Below are 18,221 nucleotides of genomic sequence, written 5' to 3' on the forward strand. Positions count from 1 at the left end.
TAGTCTCTAACACGCCGCTGAATGAAAATATCTCTTTACGGTCATCTAGACACTGGCTTTAAAAGTATGGCGAACCCAGCAAGCGCATAATCTACCCCCTCTCCCCCTCCCCATTAGCTTCCAAGGCACACCTTTAAAACCCTTCCTTCTCAAAAAAAAAAAAAAAAAAAAGCGAAACAATACAAAATCAAACATATAACTGTTTTACAGTTTTATCATCCTCTCACCCTGTCACCAAAGCATGTAAAAGCCTGGACCCATTTTTAAGAATACATGGGTATATCGTTTAATAAAAATCAATTGTTTTCTGTGGCAGTGGCACCGGTTCTCATACCTATTGGATACCACGAGAGATTTTGTGCAGTGACCGTGGGCAGTAGTTGCATGGTGGGGACCATAGTGAATAGTGTTGCTAATTAGTAATTTAAAGAGCTCTTCAAAATTATGGGGCGGTGATACTCCGTTCTGAGTTAAACCGCCCATTTTTCTGTTCGCTTACTTTTTTACATATGCCTACTCTTCACCAGAGGCTTTTCTAGTTATTTAACAGTTAAATTTTCTGTCCGAATCAATTTGTAAGATCTCTGGAAGAGAGCATGTCTCACCCGAGTGCAGCAGGTCATGTGTTTGTATTTTTTCTCTCTCATAATTATCATTTCCCCTAATTAAAAATTAAAATTCAGGTATACACGGTAGAAAGCATTTTGGCATGCTCTATGAGGCAAAGATCATTGTTATAATACATCACAACAAGAGAAACGGCATTGTTCAAAGTATTCCATGCTCCCTCGGGTATTGGAGCCTTTTATAATGAGATCTGTAGATGTGCTGGCCCTTATATATGGCGTGGTAGGCAGATGTACAATAAACATGATCATATTCAGTTCTACATCTAGGTACATCGCTAAAACACTGTTCTATTTATTGAATAGAATGAACAGGTCCCTTTCGATACTTGCTATACGCATTTACAATCACATTATTTTAAGTCTCTACTTTTGGGTATATAAAACTATAAATTTAATCCTGTAATAACAAGTGACTGTGACTCCTAATGCCAAATGTTCGGATTTGAGACATAACTACATTATTTCATACAATGTTAGAGGGTGAATAACGATAAAATGAAAACATTTAAAAGCAAATATACAGATGTATGTAATTTGGTGTTATTTTTGGTTTATCTTTGTCACATGTTTCTGCTAAATTTTTGAGTTTGAAAACATCTGTGCTCGAAAAACTCATATATAATTAAATGTCGCCACTTTTCGCGTTGCATGTTTTGCAAAAACGCCGCTATCTACAATAAACTATTTACCGCTTCTGCGAGTTCACGACGTCAAAGTGACATACACAATTATTAATTCATCACTTTTAAAACAAGGTAGACTGAAAGCTTCGAATTACACTTCTACCGTTGCAGCCACTAGTGTGAAAAGCGCTCAGCTGACGACAACTGGCTTTTCAAAACTTGCTAAGTAGTTTTTCGAATTTATTGAAATTTAAATATTTAAAAAAGAAAATGGACCATCACCCAGGGCCATGGATCTATCCTGACTACCCAACCGACAAGTTGGTGCTGTGTGAAAAAGGAACATTGGTCTATAATTCCGCCTTAACAAGTTATGGGCGGCAGCGATTGGAAGATGCAGGTATAATAATGCGTACAGGTCATCCATCGTGTAGTTTTGAATTGAACGTTAAGAGTTTTGAAAGTGTTAATCTGGATATTGGAAAATCATCACTGTAATTATCCTTTTAAATGTGTCAAAGGGGTTACTCAGTTTACTTTAATGCAGTATTAAACGTGCTTCTCTGAAAGAATATGTTTTTTTAAGGAAGATTCTCTATCTCTCTCTTTCTCTCTCTCTCTCTCATTTCACTTTGTAGAAATTGAAAGCATTGAATATTTTCAAAATAGCATTGGGGATCTTTTTGTCAACTTTTTTCCTCAGCTTGCCATTTTATGGTATATAAAAGGCCGACACATGAACTCTTTGCGCTTTCCAGGGTACGAAATAAAAGCTAAATATAGAAACTTTGGTAATAAAATCATTGACTCCGTTAAGGCGGTTAATGTCTACAAAAGTGATATGTGTATTTTTTTTTTAATTAAGATATAAAATATGCGCCATAATGGTCAGAACTGGTCAGATATTCTGTTTCTCCTTTAGCCTCCTGTTTAGGAATAATGGCCTTTGCTAGATTATGAAATGTGCAGCCTGTGAAATTATAACTGAAATGTTCCATACCTCCAATTCCATACCTTGAATAAGCACCGAAAATTTAATGTATAGTTTATGTGTTTAATTGCTCTTAAAGATTTTCTTTTAATCGAAATTGACAAAAACAGACTAATCTGAGAGTAAAATAATCTTTTTATCTATTTCCGTTTCAGAAAAAAACTTTTATGTGGAATTTTACTTGGTTTTATGATGAAGGTCGTTATAGGCACTTCATCAATAATATTATTAAATAGCTGGTATATTTATATTTATATTTGTTTACAATTTCAGAGTACACACCTACGCCACAGCCACCACCGAAGCAACATACTCGTAGATTACGAACAGCATACACCAATACACAGCTCCTAGAGCTCGAGAAGGAGTTTCATTTTAACAAGTACCTCTGTCGACCGAGGAGGATAGAGATCGCCGCCTCTCTCGATCTTACGGGTATGTTGATGTTAACTCTCATAATGTTCTTATTTGGTATATATAATCTTTAGCATCAACGTAGGAAAAATAGCCGTTTTTCTGATTTGTTCTATGTGGTGCAATAGTAACCGAAAAGTCGGCACCTCAGCAAAAGATCACCTGAGCCAAATTAAATGACACACGCTCATGTGGATCAGTGCTGGTCTGATAGAATAGCGTCAATTTTTTAAGTCTTTAATGTTTTTTCCAAAGACACGTTTATTAAACCGTGCAATACCAGCCCTCTGAACGAGAAATGTTGCGAGAATTTTTTTTCTTTATTTTAACCACTATTCTTTATTTAATACAATAGCTCACATTATTTTTCCTATTCATCAGTAAAATTATAATTTATTTTTCTTATTTATCAGTAAAATGATAATGTACGTCTTTTAGTTCACTACCAATGATCTTTGTAATGATCCTCTGAATGTTAATCATATATGTTGAAATACCAAATAAATATAGTACGTGTGTTAAAACTTCAACCTTAAAATATTCACCAGAAAATGGTTGCGCGCCAGTTGTACTCCGACATTATATTATAAGTGTGGCCACACTGGTTGCGAGTTATACGGAAACTTTCCACTTTTGTCTGCATCTTTCTAGTCAGAACATTGCACCTGTGTCTTCTACCTGACTTAACGTTATGCAGTGACAATTGCATAATTTAATGCATCAATTATATTTATATACAAAACGCATTGCCGTTGCGGTTGTTAAATATAGAAATGCTGATTCTGACAGCTGCGTCACATCCAAGAAGAAAAAAATACATTAAGTAGTAATACGTCTTAAGATGGAGTTTTGATAAATGACACTTACCTAACGTTTTAATGCTTTGGACAAATACAATAATCGGGGTTTCGATTATTCAATCAACCAGACACTAATTGTCTCGGAATTCCATAAGTAATTTCACAATCTGAATGATAATAACTAGGTATGCTTTTGTGACAGAGTTGAATTGTTCCCTGTGTTAAGTTACAATTGTTTTACTGCTGGTACGGTTTGAGTATCATTAAAAATATCGCCACTAGGCAACTTATACTACTGTTTAACATGTATAATATGTTTGGTGTCAATGAACGCATACCCATGCACAGTTGAGCCTCTGAACAAATGCAAGTGTTAAAATCACTTAGCAATTTTATTAATTTTCCGATGATTTAATTTCCCCTATCTATCTATCTATCTATCTATCTATCTATCTATTTTTTATTTAGTTAAAAGCAACCGATGTCACATATCTCTTTATTTTAAGTCTTCTTGCTAGTTTTTGCATGTATTTCATCAAAGAGAATATTCAATCCGTACGCGTTTAGAATAACCCCTTCTCTTCAAATTCCATTCCATCATTTTTTTTCTTCTTTTTTGATAAAAAAATAACGCAGTACCTAGGATACGCTAATATAATGCCGATGGCAGCAATTTTCCCTTAAAGTCAATCACGGTTCGCCGCGCTATGTTCCTCCCTCTCTCACGTGTCACTGAATGTCGAAATGAGTGCGGTATATTTGACTTCACATGGGAAAGTTGCACATGTTAACCATGCTAAAATGAGTGTTGAATCAAGCGGGCACGCGGAGAGTGGATGTCATTAAACTGGTTCTCTTTCATTCAAGGTCAAATTTTACGCTTATGTGGGCTGAAGTAAAACGCGGGGGGGGGGGGGGGGGGGAGGTAGTGTATTTTTTTTGGGGGGGGGGAGGTTTAAACAAAAGATTAAAAATCCGATTAAAAGTCAATAAACTTTATTTTAGCATCTGTACCATTATTTAGCTACATGAAATTACGACCCGCAACTAAATAAATATGGCTTAATTTGAAACGCGATCATATTTAAAAGCAACTAAACACAAATTTATGATAATGTGCAAGTTTTTCAAATAATAGTATCGACATTTCTTAATACATGCTTTATCTTAAACAACCTTTGAAAAAATTATGCAACTAAATATAACCGACAATAATAATAATAATAATAATAATAATAATGATAATAATAACTCCTTGATTTCATACCAGTCGAGGGAGTCGCTTGCCTCAAAGTGCATTCTTTTTTTTTCTAGAACGACAAGTGAAAGTCTGGTTCCAGAACCGTCGCATGAAATTCAAGCGTCAGAGTCAACTAAAGCAGCAAGACGCCCCGAATAACGATGACAGCGTCAGCTCGAGCAGCCCCGCGGCCGACAGCACGTCAGAGGGGGGGCATCAAAACGGAGATCTCGACGGAAAAGAAGACTTCAGTCCTAAGCCCTCACCAGCTTCCCCGGCGTCGAACCACCAAGACGACGACATGGACAAAATGGACACTCTAAAGATGTTAGACGAAGACGCAGACAATTTGGACGGACTTCAAAATGGCGGCGGTTCAGCTCTCGCTGATCAGTCACCACGTGACAGCAAATCGCCTGCTCAGACGATTCAAAATAACTTTGGGGAAGCACACGTCGGTAACGGTGACACCGGCGTTCTTGTGACACAAGATGGCGTTGCCATGGAAACTAAACAGAAATGTGACTCTGTCGGCAGCGTTCCTACACCAGAGAGTTCAGTGCAAGATGACCCGCGTACAATGGCAAGCCCTGGCGCATCTAATAACGGCCAATTACCTCAACCTGACGACAATGCCAACAGACAAATGGCAGTCACAGGAGAGGTAGCTGACGAAATGAGAACAAAAGGTGAAATGTCATCTGAGAAGGGGAGATTATCGTCACCGGGAAGCGTGCAACCACACTCACAATCGACCCCACTGTCGACTTCATCGACAACCAGCGACCGAGCCTCCGTGACGACGGCGTCCAAGCCGCGTGACGTCATAGCTGGGGAAATAACACCGTATCCGGGACACAGCGGGTTAGACATGCCGTCAAGGGCACCGCCTGCGAGCATGGGGGCTGCACTAGCTCATCAAGCCCCCCGGGGCATGACAGGTTCGAACTCCAGGGTGTTTCCAACCTCTCCGTCTGAAGCTATAAATCATCGTCTTACTCCCCGGGTGGGACAAACATTACACAATGCATTTCCTGGTCACCAAGGAAGCGTAGTGCCTGTAAACGGCAACGTTATAGAAGGCATTAGCTACCGGGGCGCTGTTTCACCGACAACCTGTCATTTACAAACTCTGGGTAGTTATTCAAATACCCCCAGCTATCTCACCCCGAGAACTATGTCTTCTGCTAACATTCCGTCTGCGCGCATGCGCGGTCCTCCTTACAACAATCCCGCAGAAACGAGTTTCAGCGGATTTGATTATCAAAATTCTGCTCAAGTGCATCAAAATTTCATGGAAAATCCCATGCAATATTACAATGGCACGTTTGCAGCCCAACAAGAACAGGGATTCAACAATAACAACAATAATACAAATATCGAATCATACGGAATGGGACAAAACGCTGATGGCTTCTGCGATTTTCCTCAGAATGCAAACGGTTTCGACCAACAGCAACAAAATGTTTCTACGCATGCCCACACAGGCGTGTATAATGGCGGCATAGGCGGCATCAATAACTATTCCTACTGCAATTCAGCAGACTCTACCACATTTCCCGGTAGTTGCTTTGGATCTCAGGTCCACGGCAGTTACCATATGCGTCAAGATAGTTCTGGCTATTACAATAACTGCGCATACGGAGAGACAGCTCCAACCATGTCGAGTGGAAGTTTTATGGCCAACGACTTTTCTTCAATCTATAACGATGCTTTCTGCCATGATCAAGAGTTTTTACATTTATGAATCTTAATTTGAGTTCTTGTCAGTATTCGAAGTGTTCAATTTTTTTTTCTGTTAGTCTCAGATTTTTAATTAAGATAAAAAATAGATATTGATGTATCCTGGGCACATTTGTGGAATTTGCATATGATTATCATATTTTACTCCAGTGGAGCATTGGGGCAAATAGACCGCCAGGACACGTCTATGGAGATCAGGAAACAATATGTCACTCTGCATACTAGAGCGTAAATATCACAATCAAGAATGACTTTCAAATTCAAACGCCGTTCTTGAACCCGGTAAGGTATAGACGGCATATTCTTTATTACTTAAGATTGTTTTAAAACATTTAGAAAGAGCAAAATGCAAATTAAAATGTAAACAGAGGATTTAGAATTTTATTTACCAAGTCCTCAGGCTGGTTTGGGTTATAGTTTGGTGCAATATTGAGGGCGCATCTAGTATTAAAGTGGTAAAGTAAGCTATTACTGACTGACTGCTTGTTATATTCTTTACGTTGGTATCACCTCAGATCTGTCGAAATCCAACTTTCTATTTTATTTGTATCACAACGGCATTGTTATGAACTCAGCGCCGTTGTATATTTGAAGGGTTTAATTTATATGTTAAGAGTGCTTTTTGTTTTTTTGTTTTGTTTTTTTTTTAATTTGTGTTGAAAGATTTCTGTATATAATATACGTAGAGATCGTTCGTATAACCAGACCATTTTGTAAAGACTCGTTGTACAGATAATGCCAACTTTAGACGTAAGTGTTTGGTAATAGCGTCATCACGGTAACATCACATAGTATTTTATCAAATGGGAAAAATGTCATAGCTGCCTGAGGATAGTTATTCTAAATTTCAAAGCTGACAATTGTCATGGAATATTTTTTCTTGCATTATCACAACGTTTGATATTTGATTTTATTCTTCACGGCTAAGTCTATTCATCGTTCACATATATAAGCATGGTGGTAATAACAAACTGGATATTTTCTATTTGGAAACTTGAACCAGTAATAACATGCCGTTCAGGTTGAACAATTAGCGCAAACAATATACATATCCCATGACTGTCAACACTGCATTTTATACGGGTATTTACACGGTGGTTGTAATTGTTGTTGCAGCAGTAACAGCAATAGTTGAGAAAACATACACCAAGGGACTCAATGAACCATGGTTTTTAATAATATTGCTTTTTATTCATTTTTTGTTCTTTTGGGATGTTTAGGATGATCTGTCAAAAAAAATCATGGAACCCATTATCTATTTATCTGTACCTTTTAACTCGAAAAGCCACCGCGGTCGTTTAGTGCTTGGGAAGTTTAGGTAGTAAAACAAATGGATACAGTTAATGCACTTACAGATCACAATTGATGGTTGGCATTTAGTTAGCATGCATAGAAGGGATTCATTGGGTTGGCGTGATCTTGAGATGGCAAAGGAGGGGGCATTTACGCTTAGCAATCGGGCTACATTTCGTATATACTCCTAACGAAACCTATAGCAAACAAGATTCCCACCTTCTCGAAAAAAATCCCAATTTCATCATTGTCTTCAAATACAAAAGTCAGCAAAATGCATAACATAATAATGACGGTTATTCCAAGCTGCTGGTGCATGTATGCTAGATCTATCTGATAACAACATTGTCTCTCGTATGTATACAATAATTCTTTAGGATTACCTTTCTTTCAATTTTACCACAATGACATCGCTTCGATTTAACACCCTAGAGAAATGCCCTCTTTAAGTGGGCGGACAGGAATCACCTAAGTGTCATTGTTAACCGAATGTGGTAGCGTTCCACTTAAAAGTTGTATCCCCGTCCGTGGTGTAACAGAGCAACCACCATCCATCAAATCTGGCCGACAGCTCACAATTATCAGCTCGCTGTCAGGTGACAGACCGACCCCCGAGAATACCAACTCCTTCTGTGACACCATAAACACTGAATACACGTTCACACGGAGAGATTTTAGGTCATTTCTGGTCTGGTTCGGAATCGGTTTTTAGCCACTTTCAAAAGCAGCGCGATTGCTTGGCTAAGGTAGTTGTATGTAAACCTGTCAAAACCTTCTCAGTCATGGGTACAATGTATTCTACGAATTGTGTCATCTAGTGTTAAGGTGTCTCAGAAGTAGTAGGTATATATATATATCCATTTATTTTTTCTCATATTATTTATTTATTTATTTATTTATTTATTTATTTGTGATGATAGACTATAGATCAGATTCCCTTGCTAATGCTCTAAGTTCCTGATATTTTGAATTTATTAACACGCTCCTCCTCGTGTGGACATAGCAAACCGATTCCAGACTGCTTCAATAAGTTAATGAGTTATTTCCTATGTGAACTTGACCCAAATTATTGTTCAATACTCAAATTTTAGATATGAACGAGAGACGATTACCACAATAATATAAGTAATATGATAACGTAGCCGTGGCGTTAAATCCCCAATTACACTGGACGGCGTCCTGTAGTACGGCCCTGTTTGAGAGTAAAAAAAAATGCTTAACGTGGCGATAACTGGTCGATCATTGAGCATTCATTCCGCAATCAAAGTAATGCTTGTGCCTCCTTTCTACGACCACATTGATGCCAGTTTTCATGGTCGCACAAAAGATGCAGAAAGGACGCCGTCCAGTGTAAAAGGGGTTTAAGCATGCACTGTGGACATAGTGGACTATGTTTTGACCAATTTCAGTGTCCACTCTGGCTTTTGGACGGTCAATAGAATGAGCCGACATTTTACCGCCCTTCTCTATGGTGGTTGTAACTTACATGTGTCAGATACATTTCTTTTAATACATGTTTGTCGTTTTCGATAGCATTTGGCTGGTTTTTGCTGCTATCAGTATGTGCAAATGTATTAAAAAGATTAAAGCTATAATTTGTGGCATTTACGTTTTTAACTGTGATCGTCTTAGAAAGCGTTGTATTAAAACTTGTAAGAGATAGTGGTAATTTGACAGGAGAGATGAAATATAGTATTTCATTAAATCAAACTTATTTTGCCTTATTACAGACAATAGTGACACTTATTCCAAAAAGTGATTTTTTATTCTGAATATTAGATGTCCAAATTTTTGAAACAGAGTTGATAGTATGGATAGAATATTTATTTATTTATTTATCCTTGAAACTTTTAATTTTAGATTGCTATCAGCAGGTTGAAAGACATAATGTGTTGGTAACTTATAGTTTGAATATGGTCATTTTTTCTAAATATAAATATAATGGGGAATCCATCTCGGTGTGGACTTCTTTCACTATATGTCGTATAGATAACAGTGCACAAAGATTCCATTATAAAAAGGTTCACTTTTTCAGAAAAAACCTTTTGGAGTTGCAAGCTATAGGCCTGATACTGAACCTTTTTGTATTTTTGTGACTCATAACCTTTGCTGCAATATATAAGGGTACTAAGTTTCTGCTTTGTGAGGTAGATGAAGTTTTGTCTGTATAGGAAAAACGTTTAAAACATACATTTTACAAGCAAATGCGTATTGTTTATTCGCATTATTGGTCACTGTATTACCCACAGTATCTTTAGAGAGATGTTCACACGTACCGCACATGTTAAAGTACATGAGTGATACACTTTCTCCGGTGCGACCTAAAGCATTAACGAAATGCACAAAATGCCTGTCATATTCATAGAGATATTTCGATAATATTTGTTCATTTCTTCCTATACTTCTGTTGAGCTAATACATTCCTCAGGTGGTCACGTGACAACACGTGACTTAAGATATCGTCGTGTATAACAGAATAGTGTAAATAAATGGTAGTTTGTATATAAGGTAATGTTACGATGGTATAGTCTTAATTTATTGGAATAAAATATTCTGACTAATCTTGAAATGAGTTGTGTTTGGCGTATTTTGTGAAATAGGAGGAAAGTAATAAAAATACAGTTAATTTTGAGGAAGATAATGGATTTTTATCTGATAAAAAAAAATTGATAACTAACGTATTCCAAAGAGAGTTAAGACGCACCTTTGGCAATATCCATATAATCTTACTCCAAAATTTGGGAATAAACGTTTGGAAAGAAATAACCATCAGAAAATACAGATAGCTGGTGCAGTTGTCCTTACATGAAAGTTGAACGACTCTGTCGCAATCGGTGAATTTCAAAATGGCTGACCTTCAGACTTATCACAATCTGAGATCTCATCTGACACATTTCCATGTCTGTCGAATGGAACAAAGATTGTTGGGATGATCGCAAATCCTCTAACAATCTTCTCAACCTTCAATTACACGACATAAAGGTGTATTTATGATGTCCCCGCAACAAGTACAATACTTGATAATATGAAAACATGAGTCAATAGTAATGATAAACAGAATCAAAAGAAAAAATGATACAAAACATAGAAAAACAACTATAAGAGAAAAACGCTAAGAGATCCACAAATCCGCAGCATGGCATTTTAAATCCATGCGCAATTCCATTTATTCGGATTAGATAAAGGTAAAAGATGTAGAGATGACAAATGGGTTTGTTAAGTTGCATGGTTTCAGTCAAAGTAATATAAACCAAGAGACAATCAGGTGTTCACTGACAATTGTCTGATCGAAGAAGTTATATTTGAGATTGTGTTTAAGTTGTCCGTGCAACAAGTATAAATAAAAACATACAATGCCTCTACATGTAGAGCTTTGTCTCCGTTTATTCTTGAATGAACTTCTTAAAATCTTTGAGATTACAATAATATATATACGTTATTACTCATTTCGATTGTGTAAGTTATTGCTTACCTTGTAAGTTGTATTGTCACAGTTGCGTGGATAATCTGTAGTATACAGCACCCTATTAGACTACATACTAGTATGTACTGTACAAAATTCAGTCAAAACACTGTCACAAACAAACCGTAACGTAATCATGTTACGGATCTGATATATGACTAGTGAATTATATGGTTTTTCTGCGTTACTTATATTGTCAAAAAATTATGGGGTTGACAGTTGAACAGAATACATTTGAAACATCTTGGAAACAGTCCCAAAAGAAAACGTACAAGGTTTCGCTTGCTATCACCATCCTAATTAATGTGTAAAGCTTCTACGAGGTCCAGTCCATGTATGCCCAGTTGGTGGACAAATGATGTCTCGAAGGACATGAAATTTATCTCTTTGAAAACCTACATGACAACTGATCGGCAAACACAAATTGAAATCGTCGCACCTGAAGACTTTTAAACAAAAAGGCAGCTGCCAACGCTGACCAAGTAATGGAGTAGAGTCCATTTATCACAGGGATTCATTTATTTGAAAGCCTAATTACAAGATGACCACTATTTTGAGCGAAGGGGACATTTGACCGATAGGTTGTTCGACATGCAAATTGGCAATTTATGTCCAAACAACTGACAAAGAGTAACTTTTACGAGTTTTAGGAAAACGCAAGGGGAACTAACAGGATTAAAAAATAGTTTTTTTTTAGACAACAAAGAGAAATTAATTGATAGCTATTGTTAATGTTTTGTGTGTTTTTAGTGTGCAAATTAAACCGGACCTTGAGTGACTTCCGCGAGCGTCATGCACAACAAGAGAAGCAACTGGACTTAAGTAATTATTTTACTTGGACACGTAAATATTTAATTTTCAATACATAAATCAAAAAAGGATCTTGTTGCCTATGACCAGACAATGGTGTGACTGTAGAGAATTAACAGAATTATCATAAATCATACATGCTAACAGAGAGCTGTTCATCCAACAAAATAATTATCTGACTTTAAATAGCTTAAAAGTAAGAGGAACAATTAGAAAGTTTAAAACCAGCTAGATTGTTTGAAAGTGCGACTTAAATAAATAACGATTACATGATCTTGCTTGAGATTGAAAATTGTTGAAACCAAAGTTGACTGTACACATTAGTGCTTATTGTGCACATCGATACACACGATGTATATGTACAACACGTTATTCTCCAAGACACACAATGCCAGCCACAAACACATTTGTCGGTGCATCTAACAAAATCAAGCTAGCGTTTCCATCGTCATACCAGTACTGTACGTGCAGATGATATTATGTCATTTAGACGTGTCTAAAGGTTACACGTAACACCGTGACTTACCATGGTTATGTAACCGAATTAGAAGTTCCTTATAAGATAAATTCGCCCTCATCATACGATTTGCAGTCTACACCACGTTTCGAAACCAGGAAATATGCAACAAACACCTCTAATTCTCACTTTGCTCTGACATTTAACTATCGGTGAAGGGAATGGTGATTTTAACCCCTAAAATTCTGATTTAGAAGTAAATTGCTCAGGCACCTACCGTTTCATTCCGACCATTTTTAGATCTGTGTTCGTAACATGTATAAGATTACCTTTGAAACAAATGTGTCAAAGATATAGATCTAAACATAAAATTGTACATTGCGAATTACATGAAACCAACTATGTTGTTGTACAGCAAGAACTAGAGCTACCCATTTACGACTTGACTATTTACAAAAATACATATCTAAGCTTATGACATGAGAGGAGAGTTCGTTTAAAGACTAATTCGATTAATATATTTAGTTCAAAATATTAAGTATTTGTTACATTTGAAATAAAAATGTAGTATTATGAGCGACATTAATTATAATACAACGAAATTTGAGGATCGCAAAATGGAATATATATATATAAACATATTGTATAAAAAAATAATAAAGTATTAGCCCAATAATTTTTACCTATACGAAATATTCCTCATACCCACAACTATAGGGTATTTTTATAAGAGAAAAGTATAAGCGACTGCATTGCAATCAAAAAAAAAAAAAAATCAGAAGAGTTAAAATAATTTGAAACAACTTTACAATACTGCCTTAAGAGTTGAGAGAATTATTAGATCAACCATCATCATCAACAAGCACAAACTCGGAAAACATCTGTCGTTTCTCCATTTGAATCAAAAGGAATTCTCTTTCAATAGAGTAACAATAATACCTATTTTCATTTGACGTAAAGCTTATCAAAATATTTGCACGTCATTTTAGCAAAAGAACTGAGGTTACGAAAACCTACGAGTGCAATTATCTCTGAAAATATACCGCCACTGCACTCGTTACCCTTCTCGTATGAATGCACATTTATATAAACATCAGTTAGTTACGTAGAGTCTTATTTTTTATTTTTGTACATAACAAAAAAGGGAGTATAACATCTGTGCCTTCCATTTCCCCTTTGTAATTTTATCTTAGTCAGAGGCGGATCCATTGTGATGTCTTCTTTCTTCTTCTCTTTTTTCCTCATATTTTATTTATTTATTTATTTGCTAAGAATTATATTGTTTTTTTTTTCTTTCTGATTTTATCGTGTACAAGTTATACAGAAATTGCCACCATCGTTGTGTAAAAGAAGTCGAGGTTTACCCTCCATCCCTATTATTATAGAATACGCAAAAAACAGAAACGGGCGTCTATGTAATCTTACTTGTTTTACATAAATGTTCCATACTTAAATTACTTTGTAATATCACTTTATTTACTTAGTGTAATTTGTGTTGCCTTTACACACATGGCTATATTAAGCATCTTTAATAGCTTTTTTATGATAGATATATTTTAAACCTCCAGTTTCATCTAGTTTTCCAAATTTTCATCACCAGCACTAGTACAAGTAAGTCCGCACTGCCCAGGGACATATACCGTAACACATGCAACACATCCCTAGGCAAAGTTAAAAGAAGGACATCCGCGTTAATTCGACGGAGTGAAAGGCTAAAATCCCTTATCGATCACTACCCAATGACAACCCTGTTTTACGAAACTACTGCCACAAAACGGTTTATTGTATTAATGGAGCTAAATGCCACGCGCATACTGTTGTCGTACATACATAGTTGCTGATTGGGGATCCATCACAGTGGTCCGGACATATCTGACTTGCTATTACTAATGTCATGGCCGAAAGTTTTTTTTACTGCTCAGGTCTTGTTATAATTTGCTTGTTTTTCTTTTGTAAATTAGTTTGTCCTCCTTTTTAATTATTGATCAGTCATCCAACAAACTAGCTAATAAGCTCACTAACTAACAACATACCTATTCCCCAATATGTCTTGACTTATGTAACTACTAAAATAGCTTTTATACGCATGTCTGTCTTACTTTTCTTTCTTTATACTCTTGGTACTTCAGTCACTTAATTAGTTAGTTATTTTCTCAGTCACAAGTAATTTAGTTAATTGGTCGCCAACCAGCTACTTAGATATTAAGTAGATCATTAAACTTATAAATTAGTTATTTGCTAGTTAATTGGCTGATTGGGTTTTTTTTTGCTAGTTTGCTTCCTTGTTGGGTGTTTTGTCGGTAGACTGGTTGAAAGAATTCCTGGTGATATGAATGCCTATCTGACTGTTAGACTAATTGATTAGTCGGCTAACTTGTTGATTGACTGACCAGTTGGTAAATTTGGGTCATATGGGCAGGGCAACCAGGTGGGGAGTTAATCAGACAGTAGTCAGTTGGTCAGTGTTTTGTCCGGTCAGTCAGTGAGTCATCAGACTGTCGATGTGTCGGTCAGTCAATTAGTCAGTTATTTATCCAATTAGTGTTTCTAAATCTCAAGGATAACAATTGGTACACGATGCAGAAACAACTATTGGCCATGACCTCTGCGTTCATGCAGACAGCCTTAAGTGGTTGTAATGTAAAATGTGTTCATGCCATCCATCATTTTAGCTTATAATTGTGTTTTTATTGCTTAAAAGCTTTTTATGTATTGGTTTCAATGCATTGTCCTTGTGTAACACAGACATATGGTATAGGAGACAAATCTGATGATTGAAATAATACAAAAAATGACAATAAAATAATAATAATAATACATGTATGATATATAGACATGTTTTCAAATAATTTTCGCTGGTCTGATCTGACCTATACTAATCTAATTAGCAGTGTGGCCCATGGCCGGGTTGTCCTATAGGTTCCTTCACCGGTGACGCATGTATGCCCAATCAATCGTATTTCTAAGCGTTGAAAACCTTAATTCTAGGATAGGTGTTAATTTTTAACGCCAACAGCCATGTTTGTTCGCCAGGACAATGTGGAAAAATTAATCATATTTCTGATGCGCTTGTCTCTACATAGAGGGCCGTGGGTGCATATCCATAATAAAAATAATGTTTTTTTTTTCTTTTTTTTTCTTTTTACAACTAACAGTAGTTGGATTGTACAATAATGTGTGGTATATGTAAATACAGTGTGCGGCATATACAAATACAGTGTGGTGCAGTGCTGTATGTATGATGACATTTTAACGCCTAGTCTTACATACTGGACAATATGGCATAAAAACAAAAAGGATTGTGTTCTAAAATGTATTTTGTAATGGTATCTAAGGTACATTATGTGTCGCAACGACAGGGGGGGGGGCTACATGTATACTCAGATCATATTTATTTTGAATTGGCGGTTGTTAAAATAAGGGCTCTTTATGAAGTAAACTTTTAGAAATGACTGATACATATTCTATACATAGACATAGACGATACATAGACGCCGTTAAAAATAATTTAGCACAGGCAATGTATTTACCTGTATCTTTGTTCTAAAACAAATGAGCTTCACTGGCCATGATCGACGTGACAAACCAACGTATGGACAGCACTGGCTAAATAACAACACTGCTCAATTGACCTTGCACTAAAACCAAAACATGCGTGCATTTCGTTCGGTGGTCTGGCTCGTGATATGTTTGCCTTTGCGCACGTCTGACTATCAACCACTCTGCCTAACATGCGTTCCATTTGTCACGCCTGTTTTTAAAAGGCTATATCTAACGTAAATTGTTGCTCATTTTATAACCTTATTTATCACTTTATATATAGTTTTGCATTTTAATGCCTTTTTTTTCTTATCTTCGTCGCGTTGTTCACATTTTGTTTTTATTTCGCAAAGTTATCCAATTTCACAAGGCAGCTATCCCGCAAGACGACCGGCGTCACAATAAGATTGGAACATATGAATATGGTATTAATTACTGGTGTATAAGGAAAGAACTCAATAATTTTGTCTAGAAACGCAATTTGGTCGTTAGGCACTCTCCCTGGAGAGGTACACTGCGCTAGCCTCGTGCAGTCGACTTAATTAGTTGAAATCCAAATCAAATGACTTTGGTCGGACAAACGTGGTGTTCAAAATCATAATCGAAAAATAAAAAAATATATATATATTTTTATAGAAAGTTGTTGGTGCATAATCCAAATTATTCTCTTGGAAATTGGAATTACGAACGGAATATTTGCCTAATACAGAATTATGGTATTATTGAAAAAACTTAATTTGAAACGCCGACGTGGTCCAAATTGTACTTTTCTTCAGCAAAAAAGGATTGATCGAAATACGTCAAACGTTACATTTGACGTTAAAAGCGTTGGAGCGTTGGGGGGGGGGGGGGAGGGGACGGTAGAAAGGGCTTACCCTCTCTCCCATAGTTTTTACCCAGTCAATTGTGTGAAGAAGGAAGGGTAGAGGATCCTACCCTCCATGTCGCTATTTATGTATTTATTTATTTATTTATTTATTTATTTATTTATTTATTTATTTATTCTAGTGGATACCCCTCCCCCCACACACATTTACATTCCCAAACCCCTGATGTGGTACATGAATATTTACAAGACATAGCGTCTATTTTGACACGCTTCGCAGGGTGTTTTCACTTGTTTAACAAGACAAGTGCCTGAAACATCGCAACAAAACATGTCATTACACTAATGGGCTTATCTAATTTTGTCAATGGCTTCCAGAGTAGTAGCGGTAACCCGCCGGTGAAATTCGATCCCTTCCCTTGAGACTCGACATTCTCTCTTTCTGGTAGTCCTGTCAAAATATGTCTTCAGTTTTTCCAGTTTCTCTCCACAGGTGAAATTCATGCATTCTTGTTTTTATTGTTTTGTCATTAATATAACCAAAATAGACAAATTACGTATGTCTCAAGAGATTGGCAATTTACTGAATAGTTTTGACCTAAATGTGGTTGATATTACGTAGTAAATTGTTAATCGTTCGTCCTTTGGCATCTCTTTAGTCAAATACTGAGTAACACGGTATTGTTTTGCTAAAAAAACATAAACATTTGATACTGTTTTTGTGCTGTTCAGAATTATATGCGGCGAGTGACGCATTCTTCTGGTATTTAAACTCAGCATACATGAGCTAGAGAACATTCAATTAAGTTTGGCACTTAATTGCAAAAAGTTTAATGTAATTTAGAAATAGCTAAATTTATATCTTTCCTGTTTTCTTTAACATCCTGAAAAGATTAACTTCTGTATTTCAGAAAGGTACAGAAGCTAAACACAAATAAAGAAGGAGAATAACAAATATGAAAACATGAGTCCATTCATTAAAATTAAATAAATACTGAATAGTAATAATACTGTATCCCTTTACATAGATAAATGACCTCAGCGAATTGATGTTTTCTGTATTAAAACAGATGTATATTTACATTGTATATACTAGTTTGACTTTTCTATTCCATGTAAACATATAATGTACATGGCAATGCTAAACCCAAGGCCAAATTTACAAGAGATATATTTCAGTTTACATTTGGGAAGTCTGAAATATTCATGTATATATAATAATTATATTCTTCACACGAAATAGATACAAATTCAGGAATAACCTTACATTTAAATGACGTTCGGAAAGTACACATTATAGATGCAATCTCCCTGAAAAACCAAAACATTGCTTAACAATGGCCTTTACATATTTTGACAAAATGTAAACGCTACTTTTTAGCTAACAAAATC

At 36.1% G+C, this 18,221-nt stretch overlaps 1 protein-coding gene across 3 annotated transcripts in view; it reads left to right on the forward strand.

Moving 5' to 3' along the window:
* LOC106165492 (uncharacterized) overlaps positions 1-10,302 on the forward strand; it is a 39,713-nt gene extending 29,411 nt beyond the window's left edge. For 2 of the 3 annotated variants that reach the window (XM_013543703.2, XM_013543697.2), the window contains exons 3-4: positions 2,517-2,678; positions 4,772-10,302. In XM_013543703.2, coding sequence (XP_013399157.2) covers positions 2,517-2,678; positions 4,772-6,444 — 1,835 coding nt within the window. In that variant the 3' untranslated portion in view covers positions 6,445-10,302. Of the gene's footprint in view, positions 1-1,127; positions 1,653-2,516; positions 2,679-4,771 lie in introns of those variants that run through there. The other variant, XM_013543704.3, reaches the window with a different exon arrangement.
* The last annotated feature ends 7,919 nt before the right edge of the window (positions 10,303-18,221 follow it).

Source organism: Lingula anatina, chromosome 7 (assembly GCF_051362555.1).
Source record: "Lingula anatina isolate TDL-2025a chromosome 7, LinAna3.0, whole genome shotgun sequence".
Taxonomy (NCBI): domain Eukaryota; kingdom Metazoa; phylum Brachiopoda; class Lingulata; order Lingulida; family Lingulidae; genus Lingula; species Lingula anatina.